The 17,542-nt window shown below is 35.7% G+C and overlaps 1 protein-coding gene across 2 annotated transcripts; it reads right to left on the bottom strand.

The window, feature by feature from the left end:
* Positions 1 to 7,567: 7,567 nt before the first annotated feature.
* LOC148949315 (protein obstructor-E-like) lies at positions 7,568 to 16,169 on the bottom strand. 2 transcript variants are annotated; one of them, XM_089093339.1, is made up of 4 exons: positions 16,033 to 16,169; positions 12,171 to 12,386; positions 9,549 to 9,737; positions 7,568 to 7,870 (listed from the first exon to the last, which is right to left on the bottom strand). In XM_089093339.1, exons 1-4 carry the CDS (start codon positions 16,073 to 16,075, stop codon positions 7,632 to 7,634), a joined length of 687 nt encoding a protein of 228 aa, XP_088949465.1. In that variant the 5' UTR covers positions 16,076 to 16,169; the 3' UTR covers positions 7,568 to 7,631. The 2 variants fall into 2 exon arrangements, with proteins under 2 accessions (XP_088949465.1, XP_088949466.1); XM_089093340.1 differs by lacking the exon at positions 12,171 to 12,386 and adding an exon at positions 12,403 to 12,600 and having other exon boundaries at positions 16,033 to 16,160.
* Between the last annotated feature and the right edge of the window lie 1,373 nt (positions 16,170 to 17,542).

The following is a 17,542-nucleotide window of genomic DNA, read 5'->3' as shown; positions in this document are numbered from 1 at the left end:
CAAAACACTACTGAAATATTCCAACTCTTGCATTTCATGACAGAAATTCAAAATGAACTTCTAAAAATCAAGAGAATGTAACTGTGACAAGGTAAAGCACAACAAGTCACTACTGAAATATTCCAACTCATGCATTTCAACGAAAGAAATCCAAAATGAACTTTGAAAAATCATGAGAATGTAGCTGTGACAAGGTAAACCACGACAAGACACTACTGAAATATTCCAATTCTTGCATTTTGCAAAAGAAATTCAAAATGAACTTTGAAAAATTACGAGAATGTAACTGTGACAAGGTAAAGCACAACAAAACACTACTGAAATATTCCAACTCTTACATTTCAATGAAAGAAATTGAAAATGAACTATGAAAATCAACAGAATGTAACTGTGACAAGGTAATGCACAACAAAGCACTACTGAAATATTCCAACTCTTGCATTTCACGACAGAAATTCAAAATGAACTTCGAAAAATCAAGAGAATGTAACTGTGACAAGGTAAAGCTGTGGATTTCCACCATTCAGGCTGGTGAACTAAGACCCCAATACTGAGCTAGTGGATTTCCACCATTCAGGCTGGTGTACTAAGATCCCAATACTGAGCTAGTGGATTTCCATCATTCAGGCTGGTGGACTAAGACCCCAATACTGAGCTAGTGGATTTCCACCATTCGGGCTGGTGGACTAAGACCCCAAAAACTGAGCTAGTGGATTTCCACCATTCAGGCTGGTGGACTAAGACCCCAATTTTCCAACTCTTGAATTTCACGACAGAAATTCAAAATGAACTTCGAAAAATCAAGAGATTGTAACTGTGACAAGGTAAAGCACAGCAAGTCACTACTGAAATATTCCAACTCTTGCATTTCACGACAGAAATTCAAAATGAACTTTGAAAAATCATGAGAATGTAGCTGTGACAAGGTAAACCACGACAAGACACTACTGAAATATTCCAATTCTTGCATTTCACGAAAGAAATTCAAAAATGAACTTTGAAAAATTAAGAAAATGTAACTGTGACAAGGTAAAGCACAACAAAACACTACTGAAATATTCCAACTCTTGCATTTCAATGAAAGAAATTCAAAATGAACTATGAAAATCAACAGAATGTAACTGTGACAAGGTAAAGCACAACAAAACACTACTGAAATATTCCAACTCTTGCATTTCACGACAGAAATTCAAAATGAACTTCGAAAAAACACATTCTAAAATCATCTTTTAAAATGTCTCTAGCTGTTTCGCCGAAATGTCCAAAATGGTTTCTTCCAAATATTGTTTTTGATAACACCGCGTTGTCACATTTTAAATTATTAAGAAAAAAAAAAAAAGGGGGGGGGGCAAAAAGTTGGAGGGAGGGGGCGCCCTTCGAGTTTGGGGATAAGGGACATTTGGGGAGTTGATGTCGCTGCTGGTTAGAGTCGTTCGTGCTTATAATCCTTGATGGTTCTTACTCACATGCACCTTACTACTTGATTTGCAAGGATTTCTAAGGTTTTTTATTAATTTCATTATTAAAATTATTTTCTTACCAACTACGTCTCTCGTAGCATCAATTTTTTAGTATACTAAAACATTAGAATCTATTTTAAATTGACAATACTGTTTAGCCATCACTTGTGTATTATACGGACAACATCGGAGAGGTAAAGGTATGCCAACTCACACTACCATTCTATCGTCGTTAGCCATTTTCATATACTGATGTTTTTTTAAATTTATAACAAATTAACTGAGATAACACCCCCATCAGGGTTACCTTAACTGTTAATCAGTTTAATCCTTTTTTTTATCCACCGTCATACAATCCAATCACTAATTAGAATCATTCATACTCCTATTATTCAAAACATTACCGGTGTTCTATAGCACAGGAAGGAACGTAAAGGCCCCAAATCCATAGGTATATGCTCTGGAAAGGTGCCATGGAACGTAAAGGCCCAGAAACTTATAGTTGACCCAGAAACTTGTCTGCTTGGCCCAGAAACATGTCTGGTTGGCCCGGAAACTTGTCTGGTAGGTTTTGTATAATTCCATATTCAATTGACAACAATAGCAATAATCAGTCTAGTAATCTGCCATGGAAAGGTGCCATGGAACGTAAAGTGGTGGAAATACACCGGAAGGAACATAGAGTAAGCAAAGTATATTCTAGATTACTACTATTGTTTGCTTATGACACAGCAATTAGTTTGAAGGCAGGCAATAAGGAGGACCTACGATTATCCCTCGAAACTGTTGATCTGAATGTAAATTTTTGGTTTCACGACAATCGACTAATACGTAACCTAGAGAAGTCGGAATTTTTTGTTTTTTGCAGAAGTTCGAAGTCAGTAAGGCGTCAGAAAACTATTAATGTTGGAATTTCCTCCATAAAAAGAGTAGATGTACCCAGATATTTAGGTATTTATGTAGATTCAACTTTGTCGTTTAAAGCACGTATTAGTAAACTCGTGGCAACAGTGTCCAGGAATGTTGGTTGTTTCCATAGATTGAAGTTTCTGTACCAGATCAAGAGGACTTTATATTTTTCACTAGTTGAATATTATTTTCAATATTTCCCGAGCATCTGGATGTTGACTTTCCCTTCTCATTTACGAGGAGTCCAAATTGTTCAAAACAAATCAATAAGAATCCTGGACCATTTTTTAATACGCTCTAGGAAAACAGGAAAAATATCTGAAACTAAAACATCTTTTTTATTTCTGGGTATTCTTGATTTGCAACAAATTTTTCACCTTAATTTAGGCATATGGTTTTTAAATATCCAACATAGTGATAGTTTTTTTTTCCGTATCATGAAACGTTTGGTTGAAAATAAGCATAGCCATTTATCAAGAGCAATCATGGGCACTATTTCTGTTTTCTGTTCTGTTTTTAAAGTACGTGTTTCTGTTCTGTTCATGCAAAAAACAGAAACAGAACAGAAACAGATGACCTGTTTTTTATTTACCTGTTCTGTTCTGTTTCTGTTTTTATAATAGCTATTTCGTCCTGTTTCTGTTTTTTTCCTACCTGTTTTTCTTCTGTTTCTGATTTTATTTTACTGATTCGAGAATGAGATATTTGAGAATTTTGAACTTACAAATTGATTTTAAAATCATAATTTGAAATTGTGAAGAAGCGTGGTTATGCCTCATGCGATTTATAGAATTGGAATGTAAGTAAAATGATGGAACTCAGTCTGTCAAACGTATCAAATAGTGCTGCTTGATTGTTTCAGCTAGGCATAATTAAAGACTAGGAGTGAGATGATAGTAGGTATTTGCTCAAGTGTTAGCAGTGGCGAGTCCAAGGGGGACCCTACTCCCCCCTCCAAGATTTTTTTCTGGCACCCTCATTCCTTTTTTTTTCTTTTTTTCACTCCTTTGCTTAGAATAAATCTGTCAATTTCGTCAAATATTGGTACCTTTGTCACATTGGATCCCCCCAAGAATTTGCTTATTGGTGGCCTTGTCACATTAGGCCTCACCAGAGATTTTACTTTAGATCCGCCTCTGAACGTTAGGACGGTAAAGGTACAATTTAATTCCACTAAAGTGACGTAGTGCTTCCAGTACATTATTCCATCAATTGAGCAGGAAAGTTGCGCAGTTACTGTCCAGGAAAAGCAGGATACAAATAAACCACTTATTCTTGTATATCCTGGTTCTATTGGTAGGGCCTCTGTCTCCTACATTAAATGGGAAATAATTTGCACCTTTAGCCACGAGAACTTTAAGTTAACTGTTTTTATGGAATTTATGCTGCTAAATCACATTGACTTGCTACGATTACCATGCTGACCTATACATGATAAATACTGATTATTAATTTGCAAATTCTCTTAAATGCTTAGTCAGAGAGCAATGTATATGTATTGAAGTCTTGTCCAGTAGAAATATATGTTTTTGCTAGCAAATCTTTATTGCATCAACATAGCAAGATAGCCAAATATACTTTTTCTCATGTTACTAAAATCATCCCTGAATAAAATCAATAGAAATCCTTTCAAGGAAAAGCCTAGAGTTGAAACTAGCTGATTTTCTGGAAGGGCCAAATTCTTATAAAATGCTCATACACTTTTCTCATTTAGCAGGATATCAATCTTCCGGTGAACACATTATTTTTTACCATACAAGACAAGAAAAAATAATAACACTAAGCGGTGAATTATTTCACGTATCTGTCTCATAAATACCAATTATAGACAAGCAAATTCCCGTAAAAATTAATATTGTGCTTCAAATGGTCTAAATTGTTATGAAACCGTAGTTGGGATATGTCATTTTGCTTTTATAAGCAGACAGATTTTCTTGGCTTATTGTGCCAACAAACCTGCTCAGGAGGCAATTCGTCCCTTTCCCCCTAGTTATGCCAGTGAGGTGAAAGCTGTCAGATATTTGGGTGGAGGTGCAATTTTTAAAAGTGTATGCTACTGGAAGGGGCTTCTAAATTTGTAAAAAATCCTAAAATCAACCTTTGTGCTAAGAAAAGTATGATGTCATCTTTTGATGACGACTTGGACGTTCCAAGTAAAACTTCAAAGCTATCTCTCTGGGTATCCCATGTGAAAAAACGAATCACAGAAAGTGTCAGGTGCAACTTCTGCAAAGTGTCTCTAAAGGCTAAGGGAGTCTCTACCACGACATTTATATACCATCTTAAAAGGAAGGATATAATTGATGTGCACAAAAATGAAGTATATGCGGCTGGTGCAGTAAATAACAAACCCAAACCAACTAAAAAAACAAAACATATATCAAGTCAGGCTGATGCCCTAGAGAAAGCTCCCGATAGCAAAGCAAGTGACACAGAGGACAATGAATTAGTGAAATCCGGAATAAGAAGAGCAGACATACGACCATTCCTTAGTTCTAATCAATCAAAACAAACTTCTCTGTGGAAGCTCTGCTACAAATCTCTGTTTAAAGACAAATTGGCACTTTCTATGTTTGTTAGGCCAGATATGAAACAGCTTATTTAAAATACAACAGGGGGCTTGAAAGCACCATCTTAGGGAACTATTCATCGTCACATAAATGTTGTTGCTAGAAAAAAAAAAAGTTAAACAGAATGCTGGTGAAAATGATTCAGACTGCCTTTCTGTTCCTTTTTCTGAAAACTCCGGAAGTGAAGATACTTTTGCTGAAGAATCTGATTAAACTGATGCAGTGTCTACGGAAGAGGGTGGCGAAAGTAATGGAGAAGAACAGTGGGGGGCTGGGAGTCTGTCAGAAAACAAGATTGCAGCATAGGCTATCTGATGACATGTTACACAGCTTATCTGGATCCTTCAACATTTGGGAGGTTTTCACTAGGGGGTCGTTCTCTGGTCCCTCAATCTTTTACACCATTACTATAGGATACATTATGTAATGGTGCAGAGACTGCAAGAGATCCCACTCCAACTCGCCTTTGAACTGCTGAAGTCCTTGAGGCTATGGTAGGGTCCGATGAGGAAAGGAGGGCAAAAGTGCAATTTTCTTATATTACACCATTGAATTATTGGCAGATCCAGATTTTCTTGGGGGGGGGGGGCTCCACAAAGAAATAAAATTATTATTATTGGATTGTGTAATTATAATTAGTTATAGTCGAAGATGTCACTAGCCTTTTTCCTTTTGGAATGGACTATGAAAACGAACCTACATAATCAAAAGCATGCCCACTCGTATTCTTTAAACAAAAATTTAAAGTAGTAACAATTTCTATGATAAAGCAAGTGCATGCGTTGGGGAAAGTACTTTCCGCCGCAAAGCAACGGAGAATTTCAAAATAAATTGTCAAAAAGTACAATTGTCCTTATATTTCCATCCTTTGAAAAACTATTTAAGAGAAGAGAATACTTAAAGAAAGTATTATGTAGCAAAGAGTCTAAGTTCCTTTGAAATTCAAAATTTGAGAAATTTCACATGACTTATTTACTTAAGAATGAATTTGGTGGAGGGCATTGAACAATATTTTCTAGCACAAAGCTCCATAAAAAATGCGAAGTACCCTTAAACCATTAATTTTTCTTTTGAAAAATTTACACACAAATGGGCTTGGAAATAATTAATCTTAACAGGCTGCTTTAAGCTGCGAGGTAACAATCAATTTTTTAATTGGCAGTAAGAAGTGTCATTTTCCCGTGCATTTTTCTTCTTTCATGCTTTTGTTTAACATGGCTTCCACACATTAGGATAGAGTAGGAGGAGGGGAAAGCATGGTCTAGAGGGGAAAATTGCCCCCTCCCAAATCAATTATATGCTCTGCTTAAATACTAAGGACTTTGAGCTGACTGCGTAATTTCATGCTGAAAAGTATTGTAGTTTCAAAATGTCTCGAATAACTAGTATGAATTTCCGGGAAGTTTGAGTAGATGCTGTGTAAACATAAAAGTGTATTTTTGGAACGGGTAAATGGAAGAAAAATAACTATAAACAAAGAAATTATGGCAATATTTATGTTGCGCAGACAGTTTTTCGCCCCTATATTAGAAAAACTGCTGTTCTTGTGAAAAAAATGCTGCAAGAGTATTAAGTTTTTTCAAGTGTTACCACCACAGAAAAGCACTACCCATGTCAAGTGGCAATCCTGACGAGAAGCTAAGGAGAAACTATGAGGTTAATGTGTTCACATTGGTGACCCATTCATTTTATGGACCCAAACTAAGAGATCTTTCCGGAGTGGCCAGAAACCACTCTAGAGCCTTTTAACGTACTACTACTAGTGTGTGGAGCGAACATGCATTTTTGATTGTAGATCATTTCCTGCGAAAGCAGTGTCCACGGATAACGTCGAAACAAGGGGAAAGCACAGTTTTTAACTGATAAGCTTTAAGGCTTAAACAAATGATTTTATAATTAACTTTACGATAATAAGCCAAAACTTACCATTTAGAATTTTTTTTTTTCTTTAACGCTTAGGTGTTCGAAAAACAGCGGTTTTTTGATCAGAAACAGCTGTTTTCTGTTTTCACCAAAAAGCAGATCAGAAACAGAAACAGATCTTCTGTTTTTGTTAACCTGTTCTGTTTTATTCAAGCCCTGTTTTTTTTCTGTTTCTTCAGAAAAACAGAACAGTGCCCACGCTTAATCAAGAGCAAGAAATTAATACCTTTTCCCGTTTGTTAAAAATGATAGATCAAAACTAAATCTGAGATACCAACTTCCCCAGATTGCCAACAAATATAAGCTATTTTAAATAGCAAGTGAATCACCATCAATTATATTTAAAAAGAAATTAAAAGAGATAGTTCTTTCCGCCTAAAGTAGCAGTGATTGAAACCATTATTGATTTATTTATAATTTGTTTTGTAAATCCCTTCCCGATCGCCGTGAGTCAATATTTTCTTTGTTTTTTTCTTTTTTGTTTTTTTTTCATTTTCTTCTTCTCTTCCTTTCTTTCTTTCTTCATCTGTGCTCCGTGAGTGTTATTGAAGTGTAATTTATTTTGTTTTCCTTTATTATTAAAGCAGACGTAGGAGCTGACTCCCTGTCTCCTTTGTACTAATTTTGTGTATAGCGTCTTTAGTCAATTCAAGTCAAAGTCATTCATTGGAAACCAAGGGATACTCTGGCAGAATTCAGCTAAAATATAAAAAAATATATTTAACAAATTAAAATACATTAGATCAACAATATTTATTTTTTACGCGATTTAGTTTTCTTCTTCTTCCTCCTCCTCTTCTTCAAACTCTTCTCCTTCCGGTGCCTCTGTCGTGGGGGGTGGGGCCTCGCAATCAGCTGTTGGTGGGTTGACGCAGCGGAATGTTTCACGATCAAAAACTAATGTGGCTGGACATCGTTGTAGTCTTGGGTAGCCACCCTGGCAGGACCAGTAACGGTTACAAGATTTACCCAAGGGAACATTGCCATTCGGATCTTCTCGACAAAGTGCTGAAAATGAATTAAATCCTTTAGCTCTAAGGTGGTTATAATTACTAAATTGTTAGGAGAGAAGCTATTTCAATTTGAATGAGGAGCACAGTTCCTATGAGTGACGGCAAGAATGCAAAGAAGTCACTTTAGGTCTGCTTTTCAGTACCAAGACAAGCAGTAACAAATGCGTGTGAGCAACATTATATTCTATTGATAGTATGGTGAAATACACATATGGTATGTAAAAAAAACTGATCAATAATGCGTTTCAGCTCAAGGGCATTTCCAAAAATATCATGTGCCTTTTCTTATTTACGAGAATACAATCCAGACATTTTGACAATGAAGTGCTTTTACAAAAACGGATTGATTAAGTTTAGGTTTGTTCATAAGAGGAAGAAAAGCACGGGAGATTTTCGTTTAACCATCGATTCGCAGCAACAAGTGGTGAAACTAATGGATTTGTATTTCAATCTAAGCCTGTTCCCACTGTCACCTACACAGACAAAACTTTCCCTAGGGTAAATTATTCCCCAGAGGAAGGAAGGTCAAAGCAGGAGAAAAGCTTTTTTTTTGGTCGGGAGTGTCAAATTCTGCTCCTGAAAAATGACTAACCTTGACTTTTTATTCATATTTGACCCCCAAGGAGGGGTCAGATGATTCCTTGAGGGGGAAGAAGGTCCAGCACCAGAAAAAGAAGATTATTTGGTACTTATGTTTTACAGCGACCACGCCAAAGAAGTCAAGTTAGGTTAATCATAATGAAATACACCAAAATATGGTGAAAACATAATACTTTAGTGACATAGTTAGGGAAACTACAACAGAGAATTATGGAAAGCAGGCCGCCCAGAACGCATTATATTAAATACCTAGTCTAACCACCTCTATAATATTAATTATTTAATTAAAGTACCCCTGCATAGAAACCGTTCATCTCGCTCAAGCTAAGCTAATTATCTCCTAGCCCTAGTGGACACAAAAAACCGGTTTCATTACACATCAAGAACAAAGTGTGGTCGATATAACACGTTAGTACCGATTATTTCTGCGTAAGTACCGATTATTTCCCAGTTTTTCTGGTTTCCCAGCTGGGAAACAATCTCACAGAGAATGAGGGAATATCCTTTCCCCCCACCATGCTAGTGGGTATATTTTAGTTTGTATAATGATTAGCCCTCTAGAAGAGAGCGGCACATTTTATTATCTAAAAGTTAATTCATTCAATCAAGCCACCGCTTCACTTCCCAAGTTAAAGATACATGAAAACACATGTAATAATTTTTAAATTAGGATTTTAGAGAAAAAAAATTCTATTCTATGTAATTGTCGGCTTATTACCTTTATTACATTCATAATTAAAAACTTGTTTCTTCGTTTACTTTGACAAGAATGCCTGCTTTGACTCAATTATAAGCAATAAGCGCAGGATTGCCGATATTACTTATCAGCAATACTCCGCATTAAAGAGGGGACAAACCACTTCTTTTTTTCTCTCTCTTTTTTAAAATTGATAAGATAAATTGGCATGAATGATATTCAACCAGCTACTTTTTCAAGCGGCTAGTTGTGATATTGAGTGTTGTTTATTTTAATAAAATAGTTGAAATTGGATTGAATTCATTTTGAAATCGCTACAACTGATACATTTTTAGGGAAATAAAAGTTCAGAAGAACCAAATCACACAACACTTACGATGTTTTTGACAACCTTCAACGTTTTGTGGCCAGTCACAAGCATGAGTATCTTCATTGTAAAGAAGACCACCTATGCAGAATTGTTCTGTGGCAGTTCCATTCCAGCATGTCCAATATCTTGTGCAAGATGATTCGTGGCCAAAAATACCATAAAGCCAATCACAGTGTTCTGTGCTTATAGGGGGATCTAAAAATGGTAGGTTAGTTTTATTCGATGCAACCAATAGTTTGGAGCTAATAATTGTGTTCACATGGACAATCAATAAAGAAAATGATTGACCTGGTCAAAAAAAATTTCTTCTAATGGCCGGCTGTATTATAATTTTTTGGTTGAATTGGTAATGATTGACATACAGAAAACTATAATGCTTACGATTGGAGCAAGAATCTTTCTTGTTTTTCCTGTTCTTATTGAATTCTACCGGATGTCCTTGAGCGCAATTCACACAAACTAGGAACATGTAATTTGGAAAAGGGAAATCTTGATTTCCGATCGTGAAAATGCTTTGGCACGCTGATTTTTTTTTATTACTTAAGAAAAGAAAAATATTTTTGTCAAGGGCGTATCCAGGGGGTTTGACCCCCCCCCCCCAAGTGTTTGTCCGACATGTAAAAACGTAACAAAAATGAAAACAAACAAATGTTTTATGTGTTTTTTAAGTTTTTTTGTAAATCCCCACACGAAAAAAAAATCCTGGATACGGCCCTGCTTTTTGTTTGACGCTTTTATTAGTGTCATATTAGTTGTTCTGGAAATAAATGCGTATGAAGCTAACAAACAGCCCGTTGGACTCGGACGACAAGCATAACAAAGAACAAAAGTATCTTTTGTGAAGACCAGAGAAAAAAAAAAACCCAGCTTATCCCTTCCCCCAAACACCAAATACTAAGTGCCATTAGCCCCCCCCCCCCAAAAAAAAAGTCCTGAAAGTTTCAATCGGATTTTCAGTATATCACTACCAAATTATAAATAAAAATCATTAATTTTTATTGTGAACTAATAGCTTTGTAATATCTCCACGATGAGATATGCCGATACTCGCTTGCCTTTGGGCTTCAGGTAGAGAAAAACGTATAAGTCAGCCCCATGTAATCTATCCTTTCGGTGTATTCTACGCGTGTACAATGAGAGACAGTAAAAAATCAGAATATGGTACTGTAAGTACAAGAACTTTTTTTGTTGCACACTCCAAGTGTTACCAGAATTCATGACTTGAAATTTATGGTTATCCAGAGACATCCAAATAATGGTCTAGGATTAGGTATCATTCAGTGCTCGAAGTTAGACAAATGATACGTTGTTTTTCACCTGCATTCATTTGAGTATCGTTCCTTCATAAGTGTGGGAGCTAGTGTGAAAGTTGATTTTCCTTTTCTATTTGCTTTACTCCACTATAATCTTTTTTGTAAACGCTGGGTAATTAAATTTTTATTATTAGAAGTTATGACGAAATAGAAATTAACCGGAGTCTAGCATTTGAAACGAGTATGCATTATAGACGTTGTAAATAAGCGAGTTAAAGATTGTTAAAGAATTCCAAAATAACCTTTCTAACACAACATTGAAAAGTGAAAACTCGAATGTAGCATTTATTGTACTTAGGGTTTTTAAGCTTCATATGGAAGATTTCCACAAACCTTATCAGTCTTTATCAGATCTCAACGCACAAATTAACTTTATTTGTAGAATAAAGATTAACTGAGCAAAAATTTAAATAGCACATTGAAAAAACTCAGAATACTAAAAAAAATGGGAATAGGAAAAAAGTTAAAACCCAATTGAGATTATTTCAGAATGGGGAGCTTATCTGCACATGATGAAAGTTGGCTAAGCCTCTCCTTATATCTCGTGCTTTTAAGAATTTAATAGTTTACAGCCAGTTGCATACTTTACCAAGATTATTGTAACCCAATTTATCTAAGTTAATAACTTCTCACTCTCTCTCTCTATCTCTATCTCTCTCTCCCTCCCTCCCTCTCTCTCTCTCTCTCTCTCTCTCTCTCTCTCTCTCTCTCTCTCTCTCTCTCTCTCTCTCTCTCTCTCTCTCTCTCTCTCTCTCTCTCTCTCTCTCTCTCTCTCTCTCTCTCTCTCTCTCTCTCTCTCTCTCTCTCTCTCTCTCTCTCTCTCTCTCTCTCTCTCTCTCTCTCTCTCTCTCTCTCTCTCTCTCTCTCTCTCTCTCTCTCTCTCTCTCTCTCTCTCTCTCTCTCTCTCTCTCTCTCTCTCTCTCTCTCTCTCTCTCTCTCTCTCTCTCTCCCTACCTCTCTCTCTACTGTTATATACAATACACATAGTATACACTATAAAAAAAACACACTGTAATGCTTTTATTGAAATTTAAAATTCCAGTTTACATGTCTTATGATCCTTCTCTCTCTCTCTCTCTCTCTCTCTCTCTCTCTCTCTCTCTCTCTCTCTCTCTCTCTCTCTCTCTCTCCCATTTTTTCTTTAAAAAGGAAAAAGGTTGCCTTTTCTTGCTTCTTTATGTATTTTTATTTTTCTTACAACACTGTAAGTTTGTTCAAAAGCTTACTATCCTTCAACATAATCTGTTATCTTTTCTACCATATTCATTTTTTCTCCTTTTTTTTTAATTGAGAATGGTGTTGTAAGGATACATACTTGCTAATTGCTTTCCTTCGCAATAATCATCCCTCCAAGGGTAGTCACATTCGTCGACAAGACTTTTAGCTCCCTTGACACTCCCCGTGAATACTAGGCCATTAGGGCAATCTTTAGAGACGACTGCTCCTCCTACACATTTATAATATCTATCACAGTACTTGATATCTTCTGCCACTTTCCTCTTACTCTGACAAGGATCAGGTTGTTCTTGAGCTAAAAATAAACTTACTTCTATTAGAACGTTCACCACATTCGACGTTAAAATCGTAGTCGCACACCCCAACGAGGGAACGTCCGGGTTTGCCAAGGTAGACTAATCCGTTTGGGCATTCCGCAGGGGTTGTTTGTCCGTCTATACATTTGTAGTATTTGTCACAGTACGTTTCATGGGGAAGAGTCTGTGTCTTTGTCTTGCAGGCATCTTGCCCTGGTAAAAAATAGTCCTCAGTCATTGCCTTTATTTTGACGCTTTAGTGCACTGGTCGAAAAATTATACTAGAGATTTTTTTCCCCAAAGAGAGGGGGACAATATTTAATAATAAGTCTTTTAAAAGAAAAATACTATGTGCAGAATATTATGTGATTTTCAATTCATACGTATTTTGTCTTCCAATGGATGTAATCGCCCTTCTCACCGCCATATTAGCACCCATAGTCCTCACGAATGTCCTATCGAAGCACTTGATCAGTGCATTTCAACAAAACAACTTAATTAGCTAATTTTACATGGGATTCATTTTATATATTTCAAGCTTCACAATTACTCAAGCTATAATAGTCGGTTTATCTTTGTTTTCCTCAGCCATCTTCACAAGAAGTTTTCTTTTTAAACATTATACAAAAAATTACGGGTTTATTGGATGAATATTGGACCCTGAAAATACGTATTATATATAATAAATAATTCTTATTGCATTACGTTTAGAAAGTTTTTATATGTTAGATTAAAGTCGGTTCCAGTTTAACTGCATCCTATCCCTGCTCCTTGGAAAAAAATTGACGATTTTATTCGGTTTTCGGTGAAACTGGCATTATCAACCGATTGCTGATGATAAATGAGTACAAAAAAATAAAAAAAAGCAAGAAATCAGCGAAATTTGAACTTAGCCTAAAACATTATTTTGTCAATAGGGAGGGAAGGCTTGGAGACAGTCAAACCTGAAGCAAATCGAAGAATCTAATCATCATAATTTCTAACGAGTGTAATGGAGTTAGTGCTATTTAAGTGCTTAGTTCGGAATAGGACATCTATCCAATTATTATCAAGTAAACAACTGTGAATATTTGCAAGTGCTAAAACTCAAGAAAAAAAGGTCCTTATTTGTTGTAGACCGAGAGATTAATATGGCATCATCCGTAATGGGGTGCTACCATTTCGACTAACCGTCACAAGCACTAAACGTCATACCATCTAAAAGGAGAATCCGTCAGAACCACTAACCGAAATAAAATCTAAAAAAAAAAAATATAAGTTTACATATTAGTAATAAGTATATAATAGTCTAGAAAGAAATTTCGGCAATATATTTGCACATTAGGGAGGTGGGGGTGAAGCATAGCATATATTTAATACGTAGCCTAACCTAAAGTAGGTACCTTTCTCCCCCCTAAACCCCAACAAACTGAAGTGTTGAAATTTTACACGTTAGGACGGTTCGTGGTTAAGACGGATGTTTTTTGTTGATGTTGTGACGGATTCCGTAGTGCTCCTGACGGTTAGATGTTATGACGTCTTCCCATCCGTAAGGCCTAGATAATGCCGCGTACCATATAACTTAATACCTGAATTATTTCTCGTCCATAGCATATTTAATTAGAACCATATCAAATATAGATATAATAACTTCGTTTTGAAGTACGCGTATGCTAGCAACATTTTAAATAATAAGCTTCGACGCAAAAAGGTGGCGCATTTTCATCTCGAATTAGAATTAAAGTTGATCTACTGGAAATTAATTGAAAATCACTTACATCTTGGTGACAGCTTTTTGTTCTTATTTTTCAGAGAAAAATAAGTCCTACTCTTCTTTTCAGAGAAAAAAATAGTAGGCCTAACTCTCGTTTTTTTCCTTTTTTTTGGTAATCAAGAAACGATGAAAATCGGTAGAAAAACAATAAAAACTCGGAAATCAGACGAATCACCTTTAATATATAAAACATATTTCTGTGCTATTCTTTCAAACAATGTTCGCCCCTTGCTTCCAAAGAATATACTTCAAAATTGGTGGGCATGATTTCATTCAAGTACTCCCTTCACTCCTCAGAAAAGCTCCTTAGTTTGGCTCTTAACGATCAAAGACAGATAGATGCTATTTAATTTCGCCAGATGACATAATAGCAACCACTCTGTAATATTTGGCAGTTTAACGTAAAAAGATTTTCATACAAAGCGTATTTTATTAAAGATAGGGTATGCATAAACAAATACAAGCATGTACACGAGAGTAGGGGGTACCGGGCCCCTCGAATTCTTTGACAATTCATATACAAATTATTAGATCAAGTTTTGTTGAGTTTATCATAGAGTATGAATCGGAAAGGCAAACAAGAAATTTTTTTCAATTCAGTACTCTTCCAAATGTACTAATTGCTGCAGTTACGATTGCAACCCATCCACCCCCTACCCCTGCTCATAGGGCAAAGATAAAGCCCTAGGCTATATACAAACGTTTCCTAATTTCAAATTGACTTTTTCCAGCATTACAGACCAATTGTTGATAAGAAAAACAGCACTAAAAACTAAAAGATAATGGAAAACCCACGAAGTCATTATTATTAATGAAATTATTATATTTAAAAAGTGATCATATAATCGGAAAGAACATCGAATGGGAGAGTCTGATAGTATACTTATGTTTTTCCTATTTGTTTCCTTAGAATCATGTGTACGCGCCTGAACCTATAATCATACCTCAATGCTTATACTTTTTCTTAATATTTAATCTAATGGCAAACAGGACTGACGAAAAACGTTGAACTGTTCTATACATGAAAGTATGCATGTCTGCAGGAATTTTTGGTTTGGGTGGGTGAGGAGCCCAATAATAAAAAATTACTAGTTTTATTGGTAAATTTTTCGCAATTCATATTATTGACTTAAAAATAAAGTAAACATACCACTCAATGCCTTTTTAATGCTCTTTCCCAATATAGGCTAATAATCATTTTTGTCGGAAATGAATTTTACTCCCACCCCTATATATACTAATTCAGGGTATATATTTGCACATTATGGGGGAGGGGAGTAAATTTTATTTTTGACGTAAATGGGAGGTAAGTTTAAACTTTACCCCCACCCCCCTAATGCGCAAATATATACCCTGAATTGGTATATATAGGGGTGGGGGTAAAAGTCATTTCCGACAAAAGTGATTATTATATTTGGAAAGAACATAAAAAGGCATCAAGTGGTATGTTTACTTTATTCATAAGTCTATAATATGAATTGCGAGACATTTACCGTTTTATTTGCTAACTGGGATAAGAAGTGTACATAATTACAGAAAATTTAGAATTTCGGAGGGACATGGGCTCCGATGCCCCTCTCTTTCTCCGTATATACCGGCATGATAGGCATGAATTTTGGCAGGTTAGGAGCTAAGTCACCTTTGCAGGTCACAATTTGATATTTCTTAACAGTTGAACAAGGAGAAGAAATAAATCGACTGATAGTTTTTTCGTTTTGAACTTCTTGTTATGCGAATGTTACACGTGCCATGGACATGTGCTAAAGTACACAACATTCCTTTTCGAAAAACAACTTTTTAGTCGGAGGAAAAGAAAAAAATCATGGCATTTTCCTAGAAACATAAATTTCACGAAAATCCTAATTAAATAAATGAAAGGAAGCCATACGCACCGAAAGCTATTGTTGCGAAAAATAAACAAATAAAAGGTTTCATTGTCTTATCCTAACAGAAGCTAATTGGGTACTGAAAGCAAATTGTTTTCTTATACGCGGGTAAACGTTAACCTTCAAGATCAACCTTGGGGCAGGAGTATACACACTTTCCTTTCAATACCTGTTTCCATTACTAACGCGGCTTATGAATGTAAAAGAATACGGTGTGAGCATCATTGAATGATATGAGCACATTAAAAACTAGTGATTCCATGGCCATTTCTAAAAATTAATTTCGAGGAGAGGCGGGGAAATTTGCCGGTCTAGCATAAAAGACCAATTTTATTTTATTTTTTCGCGTGATAAACTTGGAGATTTATCCAAAAAGTAAACGTTTTACGGTTTGGTGACTAAAACCATACAAGATGTAGTTCCTATCATTAAGGCCAGTAAACAATATCAACAATAAATAAATAAAAAATGAGTCTTGATGTCCTAATCATATACGTTACACTGCACTAAACATTGAATAATTACAATGATTCAAAAGCAAATCTGTGAAAAACTCAAAAGGTAGGCCAATGTTTAAAAACCAAAAAAAAAAATCTTCCAGGAATTTTCAGTTTTGAAAAGTTTTTTATTTTATTCTGCATATATTTACTGTCAATTAATTCATATCATTATATGTGATTATTAACACAAAAATGCCAAATTTTAAGGCTCCATTTCAGCTTAGTCCTCACTCGTTGAGAATTGTGTCAAGCCTTCGCAAAACAATTTACTCTACACCCATGGTTCCCAACGCGGGGCGCAGGCCCCACCGGTGGGGGACGACAATATTCTGATGATCCATGAGCAGAACGTGCACCCTTCGGCTGATTATAATTCACAACCTAAATTTTGAAAAAAATTAAGAATTCTTCATACGAATGACGTCACGTCCAAATGCACTTAAAGAGCAAAAAAGATACATGACAGTATTGTAGTAACCGTACAATTATATAAAAGATATTTCATTCAGACAATATTTTTCATTAACATAAAATATGCCTAGAGGACGACCCAAAAAAAGATACCAAGTAAATCGCCTTTTAAGTTTCCTTCAGGTTAATCCATGAAGGAATAACAAATTAGAATAAAAAAAATTAAAAATCCCGAAGGGGGGGGGGGCATCAGAGGTTTTAGAAATGCCTAGGTGATGCTTGGCTCAAAATCAGTAGGGAACCACTGCTCTACACACCAACCATCATTCAAAATTGACAGGGGAGTACCGTTTTTTAAAGCGCGGTAATTCCAGCCTTCACGCACGATTGTTGAGGCTTTGAGGCTCTCCTGTAAAATTTTGAAAACGCATATCACCGTTTTTGAGTGGGACAACCGACGCTCCCAAGTAAACGCCTCTTGTTATGATGCAATTTGAATTGTGTCTGTAAGGTTCAATACCATTAGTTGAATGTCTGAATCAGATTACAGATACACTGTTTTGATTTGAACTGTCAGGTATATACCGTAAAAGATATACCGTAAA

Source organism: Artemia sp. Qi Xiang Cuo, chromosome 8 (genome assembly GCF_049724085.1).
Source record: "Artemia sp. Qi Xiang Cuo chromosome 8, ASM4972408v1, whole genome shotgun sequence".
NCBI classification, from domain to species: Eukaryota; Metazoa; Arthropoda; class Branchiopoda; order Anostraca; family Artemiidae; genus Artemia; species Artemia sp. Qi Xiang Cuo.
Note: the sequence above shows the minus strand (reverse complement) of the source record. Positions and strands in the feature narration are given on the sequence as shown.